Raw genomic sequence first — 27,446 nt, forward strand, 5'->3', positions numbered from 1 at the left:
CAACAACCCACACCCTCCCAATCCCAGCCAACCAACCAGGGTGACATCTGATCTGTTACTCCTGAGATGTTGCTGCATAAATCCAGTCTCAATCTGTTAGCTGCAGAAGAATTATTTAACAAATATCAGAAGCACAGAGAGAATATCTGAACAAAGAAATAGCTGACTTCAAGGTTGTTTAGCAATTGCATTTTACTGTACTAATAAAGGTACATTTCAATAAAAACTACGATTGCCTTTGAATTTTGTTTCCTTCAGTGAGAGGGAAATGAGAGGCTTGCTAATACCTTCCAGCTGCTTCTAGCATCACAAACCATTGCAGAAAATGGCTGAGATAATACTTGGAGAAAATAGTGGATATAAGGTCAAGGGGTGAATAATGTATATATTTATATCCAACTGTAACTTCTTGCTACATGGAACATGTGCTAGAGTTTGTTTCTATTTATACCTGGGTCATAAGTGTTCCTGATTCTGTAATTTTAGTGAGGTGTATTTATTTTATATTTGGACTAATTTTTTCTCTTGTATGATTTGTCTTCAGTCTTTCACAATGTCCGGGAGTGTTCATTTCCATAATACTTTTTACTACACTCCAGGAGGAATTTTAGCACATCTATAGTTTTATGTATGCTCAACAGTACTAAGAAATATATATATATATATTGTTTTTTGGTTTTGAACTATTTCTTTCAATGCTGAATTTTCCTCTGTGCTAAACACTCAGTCCTTCTGTATTATATCCACAGAAGGACTTTGAAAGCTAAAGCCTGTTAAGTAGTATGTACTTCATTTCAAAACTGTAGTCATCAAAAGTTTGTTTTAGCAAAGAATGAGGAATACCTACAATTTTGCTATTAATATTCCCTAAAGTTATGCTGCTGGATGTTTTTGGTTGTGCCTGGTCTTGACTGAAGTTCACAATATTTGCTCAATCCATCAGCTCTTCCAGGTCTATAAAACTAGGCCGTTGTTTGGTAGTATTCCCAGACATGCTTGATCTGATAAGCATAATGACAGCATTTCTTTGCGTAAGTGGCTCTTTTATGTATTTTCCCAAAGGAGAGGCCTAGGCTTTTAAATTCTGTCCATGTCATATGGCAGAAATACAGACACAGGGAGGACACAATCCAAAAAATGGCTCCCTAGATTTAGAATGGCAGTGCTAACTTTCCCTAGTGTTTGCTTTGAAGCAAAACAGGATTATTTGCTCAGGGCTTTCAGTGACTGTAGGTCTTAATCATTTTGTGCATCCAGTATAGATCACTTATCTGTGTGTAAAATAATGGAGAAAAGAAATCTGTATTTTTTAGTCTTAATTGACATTTTTCTAGAGATAGATTTCTGGTTATATGCAAGAATGAGAGAGATCATTACATATAAAAATTTGTAAATAGGGAGCTGTTAACATCTGAGATGTGTGAAGACTGTGTCAGTGTGGTGGTTGTAATATTTTACGTGTTATGGTGTTGAAGTGCTAAGTAAGTACATCTTCAAAATTCAGTGTTATAAGTTGCAGTTATTTTAATAGTATAAGCTCTGAGAAAACATTACCTTTCCTGGGAGATACATGAAGTGGTCACAAATCCTAATCATTATTTGATACTTGGGTTTTTTAGATTCTAGAAATGTTGTAATTATCAGGTTATTAGTAATGTTTTTTCCCTTGGATTCTTTATCCTGAAAACACTAAGAAAAATGTCTAAGCAAATGCTGTATACACTTAGTTAGTATGAATGTCACAATTTTGGATGCTGAGGACAATTAAAACAAAATTTGAGTAAATCTGAAGGTTTATTTGACTAGACTAGGTTTTGAACCTAATAACCTTTGAATCTGACAAATGCAATAATTGTTTTGGCAATCTCAAAATGACAGGTGTGGTTAAATGAACAAATGCATATGATGATGAATTCTGCTGAACATTCAGTCTGTGCCATTGCTTGGTTTTCAGAACTGTCCATTATGAAGGCGGTGCTGTGTCCATTCATGCTCGTTCCCTTTGGCGACTAGAGACTCTAAGAGTTGCGTAAGTAAAATCTATCTCAGAAAGAGGAGGACATTTGACAGCACACTTTTTCTATAGAGCAATCCCATAAAATCAAAATGATAATTATAAATCCAGATGAGTGAAACTAAAATAATCCTTTAAAACATGCTTCATATGACTTTCATTAAATAGTAAACAAGTTCCTATAGAGATAGTGTGTGTTTTGATTATTTTTTCAAGTTGTTATAGTGTCACTGAATTCACAGTTTACATTTTTAGCACATAAATGACAAAAGAGAATAGTTTCCTTAAAATAAAAATCATGTGTGACACTCCCTCCCCCCCAGCTTGTTTAAGCCATTTGGAAGACATTAAAATAAAAATTTTAAAAGAAAAAAAAATCAATCATGCATTATTGGAAGTGTTGGAATAATAGTACAGAATTGTGCCTTGCTGTTAAGATAATTGTAGTGTAAAGCTGCATTTAAATCATATTATGATATGTGTTTGTGATAAAGTTTCTAGCGAGGAATAAATTATTGCATTTTAGAGATTAAATCAGAGCAGCTTATGAAAAGGTTACACTCCAGTGATGCTGTTTTCTCTGTGTGCATTTTATTAATAAGATGATATTAAATGTCAGTGATAGGGCAGTGAGATTTTTCCTTTGGACTAAAATGGACCTTGAGACAGTGATAACAGCAATGAAACTGTGGAAGGATCTCTGGCTTTTTGTTTCCCCATGGCATTTACTTCCCTAATAAGCAGTACTGGAGCAACTTGGGGATCCAAGAAATGACAGGTTTCTGTTATGACCATCATGTATATCACTTTGACAGGCATTGTATACAAACTTCTGAAGGGTAAGCATTTGAACATGTATGACTGAAAGAAATTGTAAGAACTGTCAAAACAATTATTACAAAGGAATCTTTCTTTCTAAAAAACAGGATTTTCTTACTATGAAGAAAAGAACCAAATAAAATCCCAAGAATAATACTCTCCTACACTGCCCTCACTTTATTTTCCTGTATGATATTCTAATTGCTATATACATTCAGTGTTGATTGCAGTCCATTGATATTCATGCAAATGCTTTAATTTATAGCTTTGTGTGTGTATGCCTGAAGTTCTCAATCAGCTGTAGTCCTTCCCAGAATGACTGCAGATATAATGCTATGTGAATTTTACGTGTTTCTAAAGGAACAATTATTTTTGCAACTCTGTTTGTTAGTGGAGAACTTTCATAAAAATTGCCTGGGCAGTTTACATGGACAGATGCCCTTGAGATGCACTGCCATGAGACACCAAATACTATTGCTCAGCATTGCTTTCTTTTCCAAAAGGTGGCAGAGTTCATACTCTCACATTGCAAAAAGTATTTTTAGTAGTCTGAAATGGCTTCACAAGGTACTTCCTGCTCAAAAAGCTTTTTTTGTAAGTGCACATGAATTGCTTTTTTTTTCTCTCCTGCAGGCATGAACTAGAAGCATGCCTCAATTATGCTACCTTTTTATGTTTTTTTAAACTTATGGTCTGTAGCTACTGGAGCCAAAAGAAAATTGAATCAGACAGGAGAAAAGGCATCTCCTCAGTGTGACCTGTAATATAAAAGGTGCAGAACTGATATATTTTACCAGACTAGGCTGCACAATAGCTGAGTTTCATGACCTGACATTTTACTGACTAGAGAAACAGAAGTTATGTTAGAGCACTGGACTGAAATGTCCTTTTGTGGGGTATGTGGACTTTGCTGTGCAGAAGACAGAAAAAGATAGATGTGTTTCTAAGAAATAAAGCTTCCATATTTCCTTCTACCCCAAAGCTCCCTCAACTTCAACAGAAGCGATTCTAGATTTCAAAAGAAAATAATTAAGGGTGAAAACCTTTTTATTCTTCTTTTCTCTTTAAAACCAATAATTAAAAAGGTTTAGAAGTTTAATCACTGAAGTGTAATAAATTCTGGTACTAAACAGAAGCTTTTTAAAGACTGCACTTCGAAAATGTTTGCCAATTTGGTTTTGCATACTTTGCATCCAGTATGGCCAACTTGAAAGATGACACACTTAAACAAGTGGGTACTGGTGTTAAATAGGTAAGGGCTTTAACCTGCTACATCTCTGTGTCAGAGAAAATGAAAAGAACTTTAACTTAAACCTGTGTAAGTACTAACTTAAGGGATTTTCAGACTTCCATGTGAATACATACAAAACCATACACATAATACATATACAGAATAAATACATGATTTCCTCCCCAAAAATACAGCATTCACATACATCTAAAGTGCAAACTTCTGCAGATATAAGACTGAAGAAAATTCTGTAAAGTCTAGGAGAAATACCCTAGTTGTGACAGTTTTCCAATTTGTAAAGCCTTTGTGAAGTACATATTCCTTAGTAACCCCTACACAAGTTTATCTTCAAGAATTGAACAGGAAGAACAGCAGGGCTGGATTTTCAGTTTAGGGCAAGAAGTTGGAAACCCGTGACCTGTACTTTGAGTAATTTTTGGGAAGCTAAGATAAGATTTGCTTTTCTTTCTTCTATAGAATATGAAGAATCTGGGCCATTTTTTGCTTAATAACTTCCATATTTTTTTTCAGGAAATTTTCTATTTTTTAATGCATTTTATTTTTGCACAACATTTTAAGTGTGCTTAAAAATCTGCTGACTGCTAAAAGATCTCTGGGAGAGTGAAGAATGGCAGCTGCTGGTAGATGAAATGTTGGAGAGGGAACTGGCAGATCTAAACTCTCTGTGTACAGCATAAGCCTCCTTTCCTGTAGGCGGTCTGTACCTTCTCTCAAGAGGAATTCAATCTGAACAAAGGCAGCTTGTGCAAAGGAAGACCTTAAGATTATTTATTAGAATGGTTTTGGAGGGGATAACCACAAAGTAGCCACTTTCTTGCTGATACTCCAACATGTGAATTTTATATTTTTTAGCAACTGGTTGGCAATATATTTTACTTTAAAATATTATTGCTAATAGTTGAAAAATTATTTTTTAATAATTTTTTAATGGTCTCTCTTAGGTGGAGTGGCAGCCACATTAGATGGGGACAGCCATTCAGACTAAGACATATAACAACGGGAAAATATTTAAGTCTCCTGGATGACAAGAGTCTTCTTCTTACAGACAAAGAGAACGCAGATGTAAAATCTACAGCATTCTGTTTTCGGTCTTCTAAGGTATGGAACCAGTGCAGCATTAATATTACTAGTAATAATTCCAATCTCTTTGGAAAGTAAGATTTAGATACTTTCTGTTTCTTGTGATTGCAATAATTATTGGAGGCTTCTACTTTTCACTTGATTAAAAAAAATCCAAAATGCAGTATAATCAATAACTAGAAAGCTTGCTTTATTGTACTTTCTCTATGCATTGCTACCTGGCTCTCTGTTGGTGGGTTTCTTTCTTTTATTCCTTGTTAATTTGGTGCTTTTTTGTTGTTTCATTGGTTGGGTTGGGGTTTTTTTGTACTTCTTGCCCACTTTTGAGTAGCATACTAATTTCTAATTCGTTTTTCTGATTAACTTTTTTATTCTTATATCTGTTGTCTGGAAATGGAAAAATTCATAATAATATGAGCTACTGAAATTAAATTGGAAATTCAGGATTTCTCTCAGCAGATACTTTACTGTAGTCTAATCCGAGGTTACCAGAATTTGACTTAACATTTTGGCAGCTTCAATAAGCATTTCGAGTTTAAAACAGTACTTTTGTAGTCGGTAAACAGTTAAGACTAATACTGTGATAAATTCTTAAATATCCTTTATTTCCTATACTTATCACCTGTAGCATTGTGTCTGAAAATTTTCCAACAATAATTTTGTTGTTGTAAACAACTGTCTTCTAAAATAAAAAGTAACAATAAATATAATTACTCAATAACTTCTCTGTACTATTTAATTCATATATATATATTAATTATTTGCCTACTTGGGAAGATAAGAAAAGAAAAGATGCCCAAAAGCAGGTATATAGAATTTTGTATCTAGATAAAAAAAGACTGTAGTTCAGGTGATGGTTTTGAGACCCAGACAATGTATTTTTTTTTAAACCAATTAGAAAAGTCAGAGAAATGATTAAATATTTTAGCATAATGCAGTGCAACTGTATTGGGGATTTCCTGTTTCAGCTAGTACAGACTTCAACACTTGAAAGCTAGAGGGATAGAATAATTTACTCACTGATTTTCAGGATGAGTTGTCAGCAGGGATTGGTCCAAAAAGAATGGTGTGCTCTAGTGTTACATGGTTTATTTAGTCTAAAAAATACTCACAGGCAAAAATTTTTAGCCATAAAGAATGCCGCTTGTTGATATTGATAAGATGGTTTATCTCTATTTTCTATGTAGCATATGCACATGTATTTTGGAGATGAGGTGATGTGTTTGAAGTTTCATCTTTTTTTTTCTTTCTTTCCAGCCTGAATTTGGAAGTCTTATTTGAAATTATTTTGAGGTTTTATATTTTGAAATTGTTTTGTTCTGCCATGCTCAGAATGAAAAGTTAACATTTATTTTGTTTTCAGTGGTCATCCCTATCCTATGCTGAGCAGAGACAAAAGGCTTTGAGGCAGGTAGAAACTTGTTGTGGTAGTCAATTCTTGAAGTATTGCAAGAACTTTAACAGGAGATGTAGATATATATAAGATAATCTGCACATGACAAATATAATCTTGCTGCTGTTTATATATGGATTTTCAAAGAAATTGAAAGTCTGAAAGATCATATTTGATGTAAATGTTGTAGAAATAAACATCAATTTTAACAAATTACTTGGAGGGAATTACAGAGATACCATAGCGGAGGAGGAGCATATGGTTTGCTGAGGATGAATCAAGTCTGGATGCAGTCATGTGTTATGTGCTCTAGAATGACCCTGCTTGAGAAAGGAACTTGGACCAGATGTGGACTGTGGTACTTTCCAGCCTAAACCATTCTGTGATTCAGTCTCCTGCTTTAGACTTCTTATAGGAGTGTCATGCTTCACTTTATTAGTGTACAGGCATTAAAATTTTTGAGGTGCCTTCCCTCCCTGTGAAAGAGTATTAAAATAAAGATTTCAAATTACAGGAGTTTTAGTAAGGCTTCTGTAGAGAAGGTATGCAGATTTAGGGTCTCTTTTCTTCTGAGTGTGTTTGAACAAACTATCGAAGCTTTCACTTATGTTGTTGCATGTACTTAGCACCCCAAAAAACTATTCATGGATAAGAGGGAGCCACTAATCTTTATTGAGTACAGAGCATTAATACCTAACTCACACTTCCCATTCCAAGTAGCTAGGTCCTTCTAATAGAAATTTTATCCTTTTTTTTTGCCACAGCCATAATTCTTGCAGTAGCTGGAAAGAACTGGGAAGAATTGTGAAGCTCCCAGTTGTTGCACAATAGTAACTTAGCTTTAAATAGGCAAAAACAAACAAGAGAGAGGAAAGTGTTAAAGGATCAGTTCGTTTAAGCATGTGAGCAGATATCTTCAATTTCTGTATGAAAAGCAGCTTTCATGTTTGCAGAGATAGTGCTGAAAATGCAAGACGTGCAAACCTGAAGATTACTTGCAAATATAGAGGCTTGACATTTATTTTTTATACCTTATTATTTGCAAGGGCTCGTCATCTTAAACATATTAGCTTGCCAGTACTACATTTAAAAATATGCCCAGGAGAGAACTAGAAAGCGAAAAGGTGTTTGTTTTTGTTTTGCTTGTTTGTTTTGTGTTTTTTTGGTGACGGCTTGAAAGTATCACTAAGAGCCCTCAGACGATAAGGGTTTATTGAGAAGCTAACAGTCACTTCATTTTTCTTTCTGGTAATCAGCCTTTGTTCTCTGGTTATGATATATTACCTTACTAATTATCTTTAAGTGCAAAAATATATTAGCCTTTCAAGAATCTGAAATTTAGAAAATTCTTCTTTTTTCCTCTCTAGTAATTCTGCTTCATTCAGCACAGGATGTCTAGAGATATCTCCAATTTATTTCCCAAATATAAGGTTTTTTTAATACACTTGTGTTTGTAGAGATCAAGTTTTGTGGATTTTTTTTTCTCTTCCATTTGCTCTATATTGATTCTTTTTGATAAAGAACATTGTCTTAATATCACTATTCCACTGAAATAAGGTAATTTTACCAATTTGGAAAGGTTTGTACATTCTGTACCAAGTCTGATTTTCCTGACTGTAGTCTTTTCCAGTGGACAGAAATAATCAATTTTAATACAATTTTATGGCTTATATTTTCATGTCTTCAGCTTTTTCTTTCTTCTTTTTTCTTCTAAAATTTTATGGAAATTATATTAACATTGTTTAAAAAGCAGCCATAAATTACCTTCTTGCAGTTGGTGAGGTCTTAAAATATCAGTTCTGCAAGTGTGCCACAGAGAGTGTGGGTTAGGTCAGATGACAAGAGTTAAGGTTGAAAGGACAAGCCTTAATCAAGGTAGTCCATTTTGGAATGTTATGAGGAGTTAAACAGAAACATTAGACTGAAATAATGGTTAAGGTGAGGCTTCATAGAATAATTTTTCAACATTAGAATGATACCATTTTTAAAAGATTTTGTTCATTTAGCCCACAAAAAAAATGGGAAGATTGGCTTGTGTTCTTGTATGTGTGGAATAAAGAGAATTTATAAAGAGAACAGCCTTCTGGAGCAAATCTGGCCTACTGTTCAATAAGCCTGTTCATTTCTGATGCATCACTTGTTTTGCATTACTGAGACGGTTTACAGACTGTTGCAAAACCCACTTCTTGCTGTTTGTTCCAGTGTAATAAATGAAGATTTTTGATCCCTGTTTAGACAAAGTTTATGATCTGAGAATGGGTCTAGATTATGAATAAAACTGAAGGTTTTCCTTGTAAAAATGCTGTAGGAAAATTAGTAGATGGTTCAGTTATGACAGGTTACATATGTGGTAAGAGTGTGGCTGGAAACTTACACCATGTAATGTCTGTGGCAATACACCATAATTAATTAGTGACATGGTGATTTCTGGTATTTTTCAGATCCTTATTTTCTCTGATGAACTATTTTACTGTAGATAATGAGATTGATTAATTATATGTACTCTCTCAACTACCTGCTGTTTATTGATATAAACTTGGCATTAAATTAAAATCTTCCCCCTTTTTAAACAATTTGTGGTTCCTGTTAATTCCTACAAAATGTTCAATGTCCTGAAGCTTCCAAGTGAATGGTCTAACACCTGCTTTGCCCACACCATCCACTAGTCTTCTTTTCTCTCCTGTATGTAGTTCAGCTTTGACAGTATAATTGCTTTCTTGGCTACTATATTTATTTTTCAGGACAGAGCTCACTTTAAGGGAATTGATTTCAATCTGGGATTTAAACCTACACGCAGAGCTGTTACTGTGCTTACATCAGTGAGAACAGAGATTTTGTTTGACAAATTGTTGGCACTGCAGTTTTTTTTGCCGAGTAAATTTTATTCTAATTGAAATGAAGATTGCAATATCAAACCCTTTCACTTTCTGTTACAGCCAGTAGATATTTAACTAAGAATGCAAAACTACTTTAAATTAATAATCCCTCATCTTATTTACAATACCTTAAGAGAAAATCTGTGAATTTGTGTTCACATCTTATGAAATTAATTGTGAAATCTGAAAAAAACCCCTTACAATGTAGAAGCACAGTGTGTATTCACAGTATCTTCTAGTTATAAAGAGAATTCAGAAAGCTGGAGCTTGAAATCAGGATCTAATTTATCTTTTCCTGTATCTTCATTTGTTTGCAATGTCATATTATAAGTAGCTTTTTAATATCCAACTGTTTCCACATTCAGCTTATTTGTTCTAACTTTTGAAAGAATTGAATGCAAGAAATGATATGAAGAAAAGAATAGATTAATAAGGAAATAGAGGCACACAATAACTCTAATTGGCATCAAATTATTGATAAACCAGTTACTATCATGTATCAATGAACAAGATTTTAATAAGAATTTCAGCACTTAAGAAGTGCTGAAAGTAATTTACTAGGTAGTGAAATTAACATCTGTATCCAGAAACAATCAGAAAACAAGCTGAATTGATGATTATATCTGAAAATTTAATATTATGAAAAGGAATCATAAGAATTTCACCTCCATAGTATTGTACTTTTTTTTCAAATGCTTCAAAAGGCATTCATTTTGTAGGCTGAAAATCTAATTACAGAACGTTTTCCTTTACTTAAAAAATGCTTTAAAAAATCCTTTAATAAGTTAGAGATTGTTGTCTGTTCATGTAGAAACCCCACTTTCTCAGCTTTTACTGTGAAGCTGTCTCCCCATATTGTCAGGGCACCTGTGTATGATGTAATCATTCTTCTGATCTTCCCTGATTGTGGAATGATAGAACATGAAGTTGTTTTTGTGTCACTATTTGTACCTTTACTCCAAGTAGCTGCAGGAAGATGTTTATCTCCTGCTGATCAGGAGAAGCCAGGAATGTTGAAGGTGTACTTGGTTAAGGGGGTCTTGTTGCATACTGAACGTACAGCCACAGGTGTATTGGTCAGTTGAACCATATGTTTTTGGAGAGATTAAATGGATGATCTGCCATGAAACAGGATGCATGGGCTCTTAGTCCATACAAGTCTGTTCAGAAGTAGGTTGTGCTTAGGAGAACTAGGTTTTGGGGAAATGCCTCAAATTGCAGCCACAAACTCTAGTATTGTTCGGGATAGGGAATTTCCTTTCCTTAAACAACATCTGTCTCTACAGGACACCGGCTGGAATGACGTGTTGTCATGCCATTAATAGTTTGTGGCCAACCATACAGAAATGGATTGCTTTTTTCAGGAAGCACTGAGCCCACTGTTGGGCAGTGACAGGTTAAAGGCCATCTCTCAGTGATTGTTGGCTGGAGCTCATCTTTTCCAGGCTGGATAAAAACCCCAAGTGCCCAACAAAAACCTTGTGGAGATTAATGCCTGTTTCAGCTAGGGGACTTAATGTATCTGGGGTTGTTTTGTAAGCTCTTATGTTTCAGTAATGACATGTATTATCAGTTAGGATCCTAGTTCTTTCCTATGCAGATGAAATAAATACAGCCCTTCAAGTTTAACAGGCTAGGTTTTTGCATGGATAGGATTTCTCTTTGTCTTTAACTAAAAGTTACACTTTCCCATTTTCTAGTAATGTTTTTAAAGAAGGATCTCAAATATTCTTTTACGTCTGTTCTGGACAATTTCCTAATATTTATTGTTTTGTGCAAACATTAACATGCTGGTTATTGTATATGTCTACATTTTTTTCTTTATCAGGAAAAGTTGGACATAGGGACAAGAAAAGAGGTGGATGGAATGGGAGCACCTGAAATAAAGTATGGGGACTCGATATGCTTCATACAACATGTAGATACAGGCTTATGGCTCACGTACCAGTCTGCTGATGCAAAGTCTGTAAGGATGGGTTCTCTGCAGCGAAAGGTAAGACTGTAAATAGGAAAGCATTTCATTCACTCACAGTCTGATAGGCTGGGTGGGAGCTGGGGGGTTAGGAAATGAAGGGAGCCATGTGAGCCAGCTAGTTTCTGGATTTCAAATATTTTAAGCATGCTTGCCAGGTGAAAGATTGGGGTTTTTTCAGTCACATATTGAAAAGTTAAGTGGTGTACCTAATTCTAAAATGGAAGGCCTGACAAAGTCCATTTGTTAACCTGTAGACATTATCTCACAAAAATTGACAAATCTGGATATATTTGATTTCAAACTAAAATATTAGTAACAACCTATAGAATATGCTAAGATTCCTTTCTTCAATGTGGTTTGGATTGAGGAGACTTTTAGTTCAAAGTACTATTTTCCACATTGTAAATGTGTTACCTTTTGGATATGTTCAAGTCTTGAGAGATTTGTTTCTTTATAGAATAATCACAGCCAAGCTGAATGCTAGCTCAGTATCATAAAGTAGGGAAAAGATTCTTTTGAAACTTAATACTTAAACACTGTAGTGTTTTCCATGACTTTTTTAGATACCAGAACTACACAGTTAGGGCAGAGGGTTGGATTGAGCCATCCAATCCATCAGATATCCATGATAATTAGATGTGAAAAACTGTAAGTTATTGGAAATTATTCAAAGCATAGTCAGAAAAGGCTGGTAGCACTCTTAGAAATGAGGACCAGTAAAGAATATCTATTATGACCTTTTCTGCTTCAGGGATTTGCTGCTCTATAAAGAAAGTGCCTTTAATGGTGATAAAAATAAAACGTGAACAAAAACCCGTTAGATTTTTTTATTTTTAAATAAAGCATGTTGTTTGCAAAAGCTGTAGCTTTGAGATTATTATGGCACTGAACCCGCTGGCTCAGTGCAGGTGTGACCTTGGACATGAGAAACTAGAGTATGGAATTATCTATTTTTAATAAAATTTTTATTTTTGTATGTGACTTCATAATTTCCTAGCTTGCCTTCCTATGTGAGTTTTCAGACTTCTTATCTAATGTCTCATTTTGCAGTGACTGCTTCCTGCTTTTGTTTTCAGGCAATAATGCACCATGAAGGGCACATGGATGATGGTTTAACACTGTCCAGATCTCAGAATGAAGAATCTCGTACAGCACGTGTCATCCGTAGTACAGTCTTCCTTTTCAACAGGTTCATAAGGTGTGCTTTTAAAATGACCTTTTCATCACTTTTCTTTTTTTCCTCTTCAGTTTTATTCAAAGTTGCCATTAACACAACAGGGAACAATTTATCTTTCAGAAAAAATATAGATCAATACTTCTCAAACTGGACTTTTTCAATTCTTTCTGTTATCAGCAGATAAGCACCTCAACAGATACCTTATAATTTATTGCTCAATCTTGATTTAAATGCATAAACATACTGAAAATGCAAACAAACCATAAAAGAGATATTTCCTTGCCAGAATTTGCTTTAAGTCATATGGTGCATAAATTAGCATTTTCTTTTCAAAGTATGGTTTTTAAAGGTGATCTTCCTTGGAAAACCTGGAAGTGTGAGATAACTGTGTAACTACAGATCTGTAAAAAACACAAATGTACTGAAGAAATTCATAGTATCAAGAAGAACTTTTCTTTAAAATTATATTCTTTCTACTCTCACATTACGTTTTGCTTATTTTTTCCCTTTTAATGCTACTTGTTTCTTTAATATTTTGGAACATGAAAAATGTTGTGTTGTATTTTATAGTAATTAGCCATTTAAAAATCCTATCAGATGTGTGCAATTTGCATTTATCTTGCTATTCCTAAATAATGCTGATAAAATGCTAATTCTCAAATGCTTGTGATTTCAGTAATTGATAAAAGGCCCTTTCATCAGTGTGTAGCTTGCATTAGGAAAAGAATCATATCCAGTAAGACTGTATGGAATGATAAGAATTTCATAAGAAATCATTTGTCAAAAGTAAAAAAAAAACTGTTGAAGATGATGACCTGAAGCAACCATGTCCTAAATAAGGGCACAGACAAAGATACAGACTTATCAATTTGTTGAAGAGCCTATAACAAGAGACTTAAAAAAACCAGGTCAAAATCACCCGTTGGGAGAATTGTCTGCAGTATGACATTTGAAATACAAAGGAAATGTAAGCCTTGGGTCACTTTGTAAATAATACACCTTCATAGAAGCTTCTAATAATGCCATAAAAGATAAAGATAGAGAAAGGCAATTTAATGATAAGGTTTCACAAATCAAGGTATTGCTAAATTACAGTGGAGATTTTTGTGGAGGGCACAGGGAGTCCAAGGCAGTGTTTAGCAGTTTAGTTTTGGCAGGATGTTACCTCAAAAATAAAAACTGAATTGAAGAGGATGAAAATTATTCTCTTAAGTGTATGCTCCAGTTCTTCCTCACAAAGCCAGTAGAAAAATTGTGCTTTGGATAACATGCTCACAATAAAATTAAGTTTTAAAGATAACTATTGTAGCTATCCTTTTGAAACTTTGCATTATTTGCAAAGGGATTTAGTTGAGCAAGGAGCAGGTATAACATGGATGAGAACAGTCAGCCCTCCACTTCTCAGAGAGAATGTTCACAGACTTCAGCAAGGTCAAGCTTGAATTGAGTATCAGGGAAACAAAAAGGCTAATGAAGTCCTGAGACAAATGAGTGTAGAAGTGCTGCATCTTTCCACACTGAAAAGGCTTAAGTATAGGTTAGAGATGTGTTTGAGAGCCTCCATGAGCGATCGGGACCCTCCTCAGCACTGCAGGACTAGCCTCTTAGTGTCCATTCCAGTTTCATGATGCTTTCTACCAGTTTACAATAACTTCTCTTCATCTTTTGCTCTGCCTCTGAAACCGCTACGTCTGTAGGTAGGATATTAAAATGTGTTTTCTGGATTTGAAAAAAATTTCCCAGAAATAGCATTTTTTCATGCTTTCAGGTTTTATTTGGGAAGGGGTAGATTGTTAAATGGAGAATGGGCAGATAAGAAGAATTTTTGAGAAGTTGCTGTCAGAAAATGAGCTTTGGCATCTGAAAAAACTTTGCTTTTAAATAAAAAGTTTGAATGATAAATTCATTTTCAATTCTCAGGAGCCTTTGCATCTTCTTGCAGGGGCCTTGATTCTCTCAGCAAGAAAGTGAAGTCTTCCACCATCGATTTGCCTATTGAGTCTGTCAGTCTGAGCCTTCAGGACTTGATTGGCTACTTTCACCCCCCTGATGAACATTTGGAGCATGAAAACAAACAAAACAGGCTCCGAGCACTGAAGAATCGCCAGAACCTCTTCCAAGAAGAGGTACTTCTCTCCGTTTTACTCTTGATTTTCTACTACAGTGTCTGCAAGTATTCTTTCACAGTATCTGTAGTATTGATGTCTAATACAGATTATGCTTGCAGTGGTTTTTATCCTATAAGAGTCAAGCTATTTGCTACATTCATAGTCCCTCTAGGTCTGCTGTTTTCCTGCATATTTGAAGAAATACATTTATTACCTTACTTCTTTTTAACTTTATGACCTTGTGCCTTGAACTCTACCCATAATTTTCTTCCTTATTGGTGAATCAGTTTTTTCTGTTATAATCTCTTGATATAGAAGGATGTTTTGGTTCACTAAGTGTTCTTTAAGCGTTTTCTTTAATATTATGTGTTATTTCTCTGATAATAATAGTTGCCTATAATTTGTCAGATGCCTAAATGTCCTCCAGAATAAAATCTTGCTTAAAATTGTCATTAATATTATTTATTTTTGTTTTAATTTGACCATCCTAAATGGCAGGTATTTATTACCTCCATCAAGTTAAATTTCCTGTTGGTATTGCTTGTTTTACTTCACGCATATATTCTTGTGTTTTGCATATGCTATCCTCCATGTTTTGTTTTCTTAGATGTCTGAAAGTCTTTTATATTTGTGTCTAAAAATACTTTTTTTTTCCTCTGTTAATATGAGCTTTTTGATTTTTAGGGTATGATCAACCTTGTACTTGAATGTATTGATCGCTTGAATGTATACAGCAGTGCAGCTCACTTTGCAGATGTAGCTGGGAAGGAAGCTGGAGAAGCATGGAAATCTATTCTGAATTCTTTGTATGAATTACTAGGTAAGACATATTATAGATTACTTGGATAGTTTTAGATCGAAATAGTGAAGAATAAAGTGTAAAGAAGTATGTAACTGTTGTAGTACAGAAGAATTTCCATTTTGTAGAAACTTAGAATACAAATTGAGCAAGATTTTTGCATTTGCAGTTATTTGATGCATTAACAATCAATTTAAAAAGTTAGATCAGGAATTAGAAATATTGTAAAGTATCCACACTAGGTCCAGAGAGTTAACATCTCCATGAAATCAAATGACGATCTGTTGGGGTGTAGATGGGAGATGATGGAATATAAAATTCTGTGGTGTGGTTATTCATAGATGTAGGGTAGAGATGAGGTTTTTTGTTACAGCTGAGTTGATCTCTTGTTACATTAAGCACAGTGCAGACTGGAGAAAGTAGTGGCTTGATTTCCAATTGGCAAGGCTAAAAAATTCCTTCTGAAGAAGAGTCTGTCTATTCTGTACAATGTATTGCTTCCACGAACTTGTAGTGATTAGAACACACAAGCTTTTGTTGATTTCCCAGTCTCTGTGCCCCTCCTGCCCTCTGATGTTACTTCTCTAACTGCATTATCTTCTGGCAGCTAATGCTTAGGAAGCCTGGCTTTGATCTGGCTATGATGAATTTGTACATTGCTTTGTTCTGAATAATGCTGGATCTGTACAGTAATTACATGGATGACAAATGGATATTGCTTGCTCAGTCGCGCTTCAGCAAACAGTACTTTGTTTTTTGAGTCTGCACATAAATAAAAGTAAACTGTGATGCCAGAATTCATGTCCTTTGTCATGTCATTGACGTTGTGTTGTATTTCACTGTGATGAGAATGAAGGCATTTATAGATGCTGAGACTGGATACTATCACATATAATCTTTGAATGGTTTGGGTCATAAGAGACCTCTAAAGATCATCTAGTCCAGCCACTCTGATTGCAAAAAGATACTTTCTTATATTAAATCTAAGTCTACTGTCCTTCAATTTGAAATAATTGAGATATATCTACTAAAGGATCTGTCCTTCCTCTATTAAAATACATACATTGTCTGTGAACTTGTACTCGATCCTTTTGCATTAGAAAAGAATGTGCAGTGATATTAATGTCTGACTGACCACATCATGGTTTTTATTTTTTTAAACTGAATCCTACTGTTGTTCAGAGTAGTAGGCAATAAGAAAAGCAACTGTAGGATGTTATTTTTTGTTTTCAGTTTTAAGTGTCTGTGTGCCTCATTTATTGCACAGCTTTAACCAGTGAATACTAACCTTTCACAAACTTGTGCAGAGCAGCATTTATGAAACCATCTGTGTCTCATTACCGTTAATGAAGTTAAATTTAGTGGTGTGTTGAGCACTGAAGTGTTACTGCCTTCATTTTATGTTCCTTTCTGAAGCACAGGGAGATTTTGTGGCTTGCCTGTGACCAATATAAAAGTCAGTGTCAGAAGCAGGTGTTCCTTAGTTCTAGTCTGTGTGTTTTACCAAGGTGTCCCCCCTCCTATGATTCCCAAGTATTTTCAAATAACTGATCATGATTAATCAAAGGTGTAAGATTTCAGGGTACATTTTTTTTCTATTATATAATATAGCAAGAAAAAGAAGTTGGTTTGTTTTGCTATTAGGGTTTGATTTTCCTCATCAGAAAACTCGTGAGGCAACTGCAAGTTTACAGAACTGTCTGTGTTCCAATGTTGCTCTTCCTCTTTGCAGATAATTTCATGTCATGTTTATGTTGTAAGTCTCTAAGTTTAACCTTTTATAAATAAAGCAGTATAAAAACATAGTTAAAAACATAGTTGCAAAATAATACAGTGAGTTTGTGCAACAACAAACCAGAGATTTTAAGAGGCTTTTGCCTCTTAGCAGGACCAACAGTCTCTGCTGCTGGAAATAATAGCAGAGACTTCAGGTTGAAATAATTTGTTGTGAGCACTAGAAAACAATCTTAAGAAAACCAGTTGGCCCTTTTCCAGACACCGAACAGAAATATTTGTGCCTCAGTCCTTGGAGTAAAGCAGATGATTCTCTGAGAGCTTGTGTGTGTGCACATACCTGCGGATGCACATAATCCAGGACAGGGCAAGATTGTGGCTGCCTGCGGTGTTCAGGGAGATTTCAGTTTGGTTGTACTCCTCAAGTGATTATTCAGTCTACTTCAATCTTCAGCTTAAAGCATGAGGATGAAACAGATTCAAGGCAGTTACTTCCTCCCTACAACCTTGTCAAAAGTAGAGCAAACAGTTCCTAGACATCTAACTTGTTTTACTTCCTATTATTCTTGAACGAATGTATTGTAACAGTAGAAAATAATTTGCATTCACCGCCTATGTTGTTAGCTTCAGACTCTGCTTTTGCAATGTTTTCTCTCATTACAAAAATACTGTTTTACAGAAACTTGTTTCTATAGTAGCAGCTGACTTCCGTCGTGTAAGTATGGGCTTCTTCATGTAGAGCATTTTGTAGGGATTGTTGAGATGATTGTAGAGCCAAAATAATTCAAATTCCTGAAAGATCAATTTGATATTGAAGGTATTTCTTATGCTGAATTCTAACTATCGCTTATATTATGTAAATTTAAATCTAGAACATCAATAATTAAAGGTTAAGACTATCTTACTGGATCCTTTCTGACAAGAGAAGACAGGAATTATTTAAATTTAAATGCACTTGTAACTGATTTAATTCCTCTCTCTCTCGTGCTCTCTCTCTTTTCCCAATAGCGGCTCTGATTCGAGGAAATCGTAAAAACTGTGCTCAGTTTTCTGGATCTCTTGATTGGTTGATCAGCAGATTAGAAAGACTGGAAGCCTCTTCTGGTATGCTTTTTAGTATTTTAACTTCCTTATTTGACCAGTTCTAAGTTCTTTAAAGTTGGTGATATACTTCTTCAGCTTGATTATATTGAAGTTCTTATTATGATGAGAGAGTAAATTATGTTAATAAAGGGAGATTTATATTTGTAACATTTTTTCCACACTGCTTTCCATTGTACTTCTACTTTAAGTTCTGGCAGTTCTGCCTTTTCCTTGGCCAATTGGATGTAGTGTTATCTTTTAATTCAGACAAAGCATCTGATAAAATAGCTGTTCAATAGTGTAAGTTGTATTAAGTTGTTTTCTAAGTAATTCTGGTATCTTCCCTTTTCTTTGTAAGTCTGCATTTCTTTCAGGATTTGCATCGAACTAAATACAACAAAAGTCATATGGAATGGATACAATTTGGTCTGCCTAACAGTGTTTACCTATGTAATACATATACATTTCTTTATGAATCACCTCTTTTGCTCCTGAGGTGTAAATTCCTATTTAATGTTAACAAGAAGTGTTTTTCAGTAGCAGTTGAGACTGTTTTGCTTTAAATATAGTACATCCTACAATTTGTTTGGAAGATGGCCTCTTAAGAGTCTTTAATACTTCTTTTTTGTAATAATGCTACAGTAAGTTCAAAGGGCAGGAAGATTTGTAATCAAAGCAATGGGAAATATAGTTACAATAACAGTGTTACATACCTCTCCAGTTACATATTTGTAACTTATTCCCATCATCTTCTTGGCGTAGTGTCATGTGTTATTCCATGAACTGGAAGGAACATAATGATTGATTAAAGAGTTGTCCTCAGGAACTGAAATTGCATTCCCCATACAATTCTTTCCGTTCCTCCATCATACGTCTGCCAGCCAGATTGATGGTGTGCTCAGGAGTCTTTGAATTATTAAGGCCAGGAGGGAAGTATGTCCCCCATTACAAAAGTTCTTTGTTTTATGTTAGACTGGTAAACATTTAAAAAAAAAAAAAAAAAAAAAAAAAAAAAAAAAAAAAGGGGGCCACAGGCATAGCACAGGCTTTTACAGTGGCATTAATAAATGAGAAATACCCAGCTATTGCTGAGTATTCCATGTAGTTCCAGGAATTGTCTTGGTGCAGGTCACCGTTTGGCATACATTAATAGATTTCTTACCTTGGTTATATTCAATGGATCAGCAGCAGCTGTGAGATCAGATATGTCCTATAGTAAACAAGGTGTTTGTGTTCCCTTCAGCTTTGTCATTAAACATTCATGGGTGTTTTGTTTATTTGCCATAAATCTGTTCCTGAGATGAACTGACCAACACCATGGGAAAATATTGTCAGAAGTCAGTGGCAGCAGTGTTCTCTCTCTCAGGGCTGAGGGTAAACTGACACGGCATTCACTAGCTGACTGACAAGATCTGCAGTGGTTGATTGCACTTGTAAAGGGCAGTTACACGCTGATGCTTCTCTTGAAGGTTTTTCCCTTTGTCAGCTCTTGGGGCAAGCAGAAAGTTTGAAATCAGTTATTATTGGGTCTGAGACTGGTAGAGAGACTTTGAAGCGTTTGCCCATGTGAGCCTCTCCAGACAGCAATGTTTTATGGAAGTACTTTTGCAGAGTTTTGTTTCATGTTTTAGTTGCAGACCTATGGCCTTAGAGCAGGGGACCTGTTTTACTACAGGATTACTTCCTACACTTGGCATGCACTTGATGTGTTTTAGGCTGATATGTTTATGCTCTGACTGCTTGAGCAGCTCAAGAGATGAAGCAACTGGAACATGGGAGTCTTTGCCTGTATCACTACTTTAGTTTTCAGCTGGTGACTCAGACAGATGTCTGCTTACAGCACGGGTGTCTGGCTAGAGGTTTGCAGATCATCCTGTCCTTGCAGCTGGTACACCAGGGTTGGTGATCCTGACTAAACAGATGTCATAACTGAACGTCATTTGGTTGGTTTACATTATTATTTGGGGAACCTGCTTTGTAGATGCTGTGATCTCCTTGCTCTATTGACCATTTGAGTAACTTAATTTAAACTTAAACAAACATTTGAAAATCTCAAAATCATAAGTTAAATTATTTTTCTACTATGCTTCACCTTTAGTGTGACAGCATTAATTTAAGGAGAATGATCTCACAGTTATGCATTTGCATGGGATTTGATTGCAACCTGCTTAATTTCAATGTATATCACAAGATCTTAATGGTGAAACTGTTTCCCAAAAGACCTAATTTTACATCTGAAACTCTCAGGGTAAGGGCTTTCAGAAATAATGCAAAACTTTTTGCTCAACTTTTGGAGGTTCAAGATGAAATTTCTTATAACACTTCCTAAAATGCTGTGCTACATGATTTCCGTTATGTACGTATGTATTTTTAAATTTTAATCTCAAACCAAAAATATTTGAAAATCAAAACTTAATTGTTTATGATAGTATAGTAAGGTATGAGATGCATTCTGTAAAGTGTAGAGTATTCTGACAGTAATTTCTCTGGGCAGTGAACCTCCTGACATGCTGCAAGAACTCTGAATGTAATAATATTTGCAATACTCATTTGTTCTGAGTTTTCTGCTAAGAACTAGGCCACTTGTACTTCATTCCCATGTGTATTGGTAACATTACTTCCATATTGCCTCCAAAACTGATTTTATAATAAAGACTTTTTCTGGTTTTGAGGGAATCAGTTATAAAATATATGCTAATTAGGCTGTGCTTTAGTTATCTTGAGCAGCACAGTAGGTTTGGCTTTTAGTATGCAAATGTAATTTTTTTATTTTATCTGAGATGTTTGCTTGCTACATTTTAAGCTTTATTTGTCTTGATGGACTGAAGAGTTTCACTGTTTTAATTTACAGTGGTAGATCTTCAATAGTAAGAAATACTGGCTTATATTAAACCTTTAAACTAAGAATACTTGCATACGTATATTCACATAAAATAATTTTTTTCTAAGGTAAAGTGTTTATGAGGAAGAAACACCATGTTCTGTTAATCACACCAAAATTAAGTTCACCTTCAATGTTAAAGTTGTCAGTTACATCTCCTGCGTGTGTATTGCAATAAAGATTTGATGCTACCAACTATTATATATAAAATGCCTGTTTTCACTTTTTTCTTCTCCTGGAACTAAAAGTGTTAGGAAAACAGAACGAAGGCATTAAATATATAAATAGCAACTGTGAATTGATTGTACAAATTAGTTCAGAAACTGATTAATTTCCCAAGCTTCACTGAAGCAAAAGAAGGAAAATTATTATCTGTCCAAGTAGAAATATGCCCAAGAGTAGACCATATTAGAAGTGAGACATCGCAGAGCTGCAATGCAAATGCTTCAGCTGTCTCTTCAATCCATAGATCAAAATTAGATTAATTTTTCACTCTGAAATATATTCATGATGAGATTACCGACCCCTACTATCATTTTAAATTAAAACATAGATAAGAAAATAGAATACAAGTTAATATTCTAGCATTGAGGAATACATTCAGTGCAGAAAGTGCTTTTTGCAGCCTGCAGTTGAGCTGCTGGTTGAGCTCTGGGTGAGATGAGAAGCCTTGAAATGCTGACTCAGCATAGCAAAGGTCCCAGGAGCCTGTGGCCCAGGCAGGTGACACTCCGAGACACGGCAGGAGTCAAAGACCCCCAGATTCTACATGCTTAGACAGTAAAGGGATACAAGCCCAGGTGCCCACAGACTCACAGACTGTTCTCAGTTGAAAGGCACCAAAATGGTTCACTGAGTCCAACTCTTAAATAAATGATCTGTACAGGCATTGAACCCACAGACTTGGTATTAGTACCATGCTCTAAGTAGCTGAGATCATCTCAGGTTCCCATGTTGGGTGCACAGCTTGAGTTGTTACTGACTGCTACACAGCTTGAGTTGTTATTTTGTTAGTCATTGCACCACAATGAAATTATTTTAATTGGGACGTCCGAGACTCTGCTATGAGAAACTCGGGGTCAAGCTGGAAGGAAATCTAGTCTGACTGTGCAAGTGTTGGGTGTGTAGCTCTAAAGGGTCCATGGTCTGAGCTCAGATGGTGCAAGAGTTCCCAGCAGAACTCTGCTGCCTAGTTCCCAGCATAAAACTCAGAACAAATGAGTATTGCAAATATTAGTGCATTCAGAGTTCTTGCAGTATACCAGGAGGTTCACTACCCAGAACAACGGGTGTCAGAATAGAGTGGCTCCTCAATGGTTGGACAGGGAAATTTCTTTAACATGGATATCCTTCAAGTAAAGGTTTTTGAAACCAGGTTTGAGGATTTTTTTTAAGTGCATGCATTTTATTCTTGTATTCCACAGTATGACATTAGAGGAGTCAACATATTTCAGAAGTCCTGAAAATAACTGCTTCCTTTAATCTGTTAGTTGTTAAGAAAATTTTCACTCCCCTTACCATGAGCTCTGTGTATCATACTGTTTAATTGTGTGACATTCAAATGCTTATTGCTTTACTGCCCTGAGAAACTCCCAATAAAATTGGAACAAGGCTAGTTGTCTTTAATGTAGACAATTTAAAGTGAATCAGTCCAAACAGATACTGTACACTCATATGTGATTTTTTTTCTGAAACACAGGGAGCAAAACATATTTGGTAATTAGCATTCAGATGCTATAGTAATTCAAGTAGGTGCTGGGACAGCTGGATCTAATAGATAAAATGCATTAAATATTGAATGTTTGCATCTTCAAACATTTTTATTTCTGTTTTGAAAATGTTAAGACTACAAAATTAACCCTGTGTACTATTTTAAGAAAAAAGGTTATGACTCTACCTACAGAAAATTCCAAGGATGTGGTTGCCACACTTATGTGCTGTCATTTAGTATTGGATTACTATTTATATTGATAAAGTGTGTTCCAGTGCTGCAATGAGAGATGGCAAACCTCCAGTTACCTTGTTTTGAATGTAAGGATTTTTGTGCATTCCCAGGTCACTATGACACACAAAGTTGTTGATCTTATTCTAGATTACCCCTCTAGATTAAAGATCCTTTTGTAGCACTTTTTTAACTTCCCTGGGTACTTTTACCATGATCAGTGACCCCTGACCTTGTCTAGTTGGTAGGCTGAGTGAACTGTGCTACTGCTATGTTGCTGCAGAGCATCTGCTCTTTTAGCTGGCTCTTATGACTCTTACGTTTCTATCCTTTTAAATAATATTGTTACTGTCAGTATTCATAGAATGGTGGAATAATGGAAGGGCACATCTATTGCAGCAGAAATCATGCCACTCCTAAATTCAGATTTAGTATGTTCTTTTATTTGCAATTAAGGTTTTTTATGCTTAAGCCTTCAGGGCTATAGAATCACTTTGGGAGTTCACCTCTAGCTCATTATCTACCTGCATTTTCTGTTTACATATGCATGATTTTGTCTACAAATATATTAAGTAACACACTCTGTTTGAAACCTGTTTACCGGATGAACCAAATTATCGCTGTATCTCCTGTCTTCCACCTTTTCTACATTTCAGTCCTTGAGTAATCCCTACTCTTTATTAGGGATGACGGCCTATGTCCCTCAGACCTCTGGAAAAAACAATAAATAGTGTGGGGATAGTGCTGTAGGTTATCTGTACTGGCTGATGTTCTCTTCCTCACTAGGATCAAAGGCAGGCCAGAGTACTCTCACTGAGACAGAACCATCCAACAAAAACACTATTTTTTCCACATCAAGGGGAGTTTGCAGTGCTGCAATTGCCTTGAATGGAAAAAAGAGGGCGTGGCAAAGAGCAGAAGACTCATGCTATGGATTTTGCTTTGCAAGGATTAAGCTGTTTAGGGGCGTGGCTTTAAAGGGCTGACGACAATGTGAGAGCTTTACATTGTTAATAGGAATTGCATATCTCTAGATTTAAGGCTGCTTCTTAGCTTTCCTTCAGCCCCTTTGATTTTTCTCATTGTGGCCACAGCTGTAGCAACTGATAATGCCGAACTACATGTACAATATTTGTCTTTCCCAAAGGTAGAAGATCCCAAAGCGGGTGTTGATTTGCTCCAGTACACATGGGAGATTGTTTTATTTCCCCATTACATAGAAACATTTTAAGGTTAATGATTCTTCGTGGCAATGACTGCTGCTTGGGTTTGTTAGTCATTTACAATGATTTTCGAAACTATTTCATGTTGATGAGCAAAAGAGTATGAGCTATTATGTACAGTTATGACTTTATATGCACTTCAATGAAATAATTCTTTTTTTATCCCCCTCCCCCAGGAATTCTAGAGGTTTTACACTGTGTGTTGGTAGAAAGCCCAGAAGCTCTAAACATTATTAAAGAAGGGCATATTAAATCAATCATCTGTCTTTTGGACAAGCATGGAAGAAACCATAAGGTAGGTAAAAACTAAACAAGTACATTTAGATGAACAAAGCAAGCTCATTCTTTGGTGTGGAAGTTAATTTCAGATACTTTAATGTTGTTTTGATAATGAGGAATGAAACTGATCCTGAAATATATATGAGCAGTTGGAAGAAGCAAAGAGAAATATTACCTTCTTTTTGGCAAAAACACTGATGCATAACCATTTGCAAGGGAAGTGGGAAGAATGTTTTAATGTTAGGAGAATTCCGGAATTGTTCTAAAATAAAACCACTGTGTTGGATGAATTACATACCATTACATGTCTTCCAGTAACAAGGTATAAAGCATTACATTGCCATAATAATGAAAAAATATTTCAAATTAAAAGAATCTCTTTTTTTCAGGTTTTGGATGTTTTGTGTTCTCTCTGTGTTTGTCATGGAGTAGCTGTGCGGTCTAATCAACATCTAATCTGTGATAATCTCCTGCCAGGAAGAGATCTGCTCTTACAGACACGCCTTGTCAACCACGTGAGCAGGTACAAAGAAAAAAATCTCTACCTATGAGCAAAGTGAAAAAACCCAGCTTGTGCTTAAAAAAAGTCACTACAGAAAGTCTGTTTACTTCCAAAATTTTTGTTATGATATTTTATTCTTACTAGGATTTGAAATTCCCTTTTCTGTAGTGATTAAATTTGAAACTTGAGTCAGAGAGAGCTGCCACAAGCTATAGCTTCCCTAAACTGTTTTAAGACTGCAAAGCTGTAGTCTCTTCTAAAGATTATGGTCTAGATCTAACTATGCATTCAAGTATTGCCAACTTGATGTCCTGTGATTGCCTTTGTATTTATGATCTTGTGAGGATTTCCTAATCAATTTCCTTTAGTCAAAATAAATAATTTAGTGCCAAACACCTTCACCAGAAGGTGTATATATTCTATGCCTAGAATATTTAGAGTGCCTTCATTCTTCCTTCCACTGACAACATTTTAGAAGCTACCTTTAAGCAGACATTAATAACAAGATGAAGCTAGTGCCATCTTAAACTGATAAAGTTATCATTTATAGATATTGTTAAATAAATGTTTTTCCAGAGTTTTAATTGATGCTGAGGCCAAAGAATATGGCTTTGCGTGAAGATCTGTGGATCCTTCTTCTATCTCAAACTTGTTTATTTTTATAAGTCTCAGTCATTGATTGGTAATGAAAATTGAAACACAGAAATAGTACTTATAATTCAGAGTTCATAGGATTTACTAGATGCTGAAAAACATGAAAAAATCCACACTGTATGTTATAGGGAGGCTAGTAAAAGCTAAAGGATCTGGGGAACTTACTGTCTCTCTTAACTTGGCATTGGTGAGGCCACACCTGGAATACTGTGTTCAGTTTTGGGCCTCTCACTACAAGCAGGACCTTGAGTGCTGGAGTGTGTCCAGAGAGCAGAAAGGGAGCTGGTTAAGGGTCTGGAGCAACAGGTCTTATGAGGTGTATCTGAAGAAACTGGTTTGTTTACTCTGGAAAAGAGTAGGCTCAGGAGAAACCTTATCACTCTCTACAACTCCTGAAAGGAGGCTGTATCCACCTGGTGGCCGGCCTCTTCTCCCAAACAGCCAGTGGCACAGCAAGAGGACATAGCCTCAAGCCACAGCAGGAGAGGTTTGGATTGGACATCAGGAAGAATTTTTTCGTGGAAGGGCTGGTTAAGCATTGGAGCAGGCTACCCAGGGAAATGGTGGAGCAATCATCCCTGGAAGTGTTCAAGAAATGACAGGACATGGCACTTAGTTCTGTGGTTTAGTTTTCATGAAGATAATTGATCAAAGGATTGGATTTTATGATCATGGAGGTCTTTTCCAGCCTCAATGATTCTGCAGTTCATGACTGAGCTTCTGGGATGACTTTGGATCTTATACAGGGAACTTGTCTTTCCCAAATAGAGTGGTAGAAAAAGCAAATTAATTGTTCCATATTTTTGCTTTGCATTAGTAAGCTGTGAGTGAGAAGACTGTTATTCTTGCAGTTATAAGGAAAAATTATTTTTTCAAAAGTCAGTAAGACTAAGGAATCATTGAAGAAATTTAGTGTTAAACTAAGGCATGTATACCTTGATCCAAAGATATTCGGCTTTCTAAGATATTACTGGAACTTTTTAAGATATTGCTTTTAATGTACTTTTTCAGGGAACTGGAAAACTATTCACAAACCTCTTTTGAACAAGAAGAATTTGACTGGTTAGGTTGATTAAATTGTGAAGTCTGGACAAAAGCATAATAAAGTGCTCCTGTGTTCAGGCAGAAAAAAATTCAATTGGTGATCTTGCTAATATTTTACAAATAATATAAATTTTCTGGAAGATAGCTTTTGTCAAACACGTTTTTAAGGACATTAAATTTTTTACTTGGAACAATGTGAATAGTATCTGTATTAAACATTTGGCAAAAGACAACCTGTATGCTTTTAGAAGGAAAATTTATTGGTCTTGCCTGATAAAACTTGCTATTTTATAAGCAACCAGAATCAGTAACGTCTGCTTTTACACTGACTTGTATTTAACCACCCATACCAGCCCTTCTTCCTCTTCCTGCATTCCCTTTACCAGAAACAACACTGGAACTAGCTTAGAGCTACATTTTTGTTGATTAGTCAGCCTGAATGGAGAAAGAAAATATTTATACAAGTAATAACCCAATCTAGTGGAGGAATATGAGGACTACATACATTCAATCTAGGAGTTTAAAAGATGTTTTGCAATATGTGTAACCAATCATTGAAGAAATATAGCTAGAATTGATTTTGGATACTTCTGTGCTCTATGGCTTTAATT

General features: G+C 35.4%; 1 protein-coding gene across 1 annotated transcript in view; it reads left to right on the forward strand.

Annotated features, from left to right (window-relative positions):
* Positions 1 to 27,446, forward strand: part of RYR2 (ryanodine receptor 2) — a gene marked incomplete at its 5' end in the record, with an annotated part of 385,437 nt that overhangs the window by 185,345 nt on the left and 172,646 nt on the right. The window contains 9 exons of the mRNA XM_083858180.1: positions 1,955 to 2,029; positions 5,027 to 5,183; positions 11,263 to 11,427; positions 12,486 to 12,607; positions 14,529 to 14,712; positions 15,379 to 15,514; positions 18,236 to 18,331; positions 24,533 to 24,651; positions 25,025 to 25,158. Of these exons, the coding sequence (XP_083714306.1) occupies positions 1,955 to 2,029; positions 5,027 to 5,183; positions 11,263 to 11,427; positions 12,486 to 12,607; positions 14,529 to 14,712; positions 15,379 to 15,514; positions 18,236 to 18,331; positions 24,533 to 24,651; positions 25,025 to 25,158 (1,188 nt within the window). The remainder of the gene's footprint in view (positions 1 to 1,954; positions 2,030 to 5,026; positions 5,184 to 11,262; positions 11,428 to 12,485; positions 12,608 to 14,528; positions 14,713 to 15,378; positions 15,515 to 18,235; positions 18,332 to 24,532; positions 24,652 to 25,024; positions 25,159 to 27,446) is intronic.

This window comes from Zosterops lateralis, assembly GCF_965231275.1.
Source record: "Zosterops lateralis genome assembly, chromosome: 3".
In the NCBI taxonomy this organism is placed as follows: Eukaryota; Metazoa; Chordata; class Aves; order Passeriformes; family Zosteropidae; genus Zosterops; species Zosterops lateralis.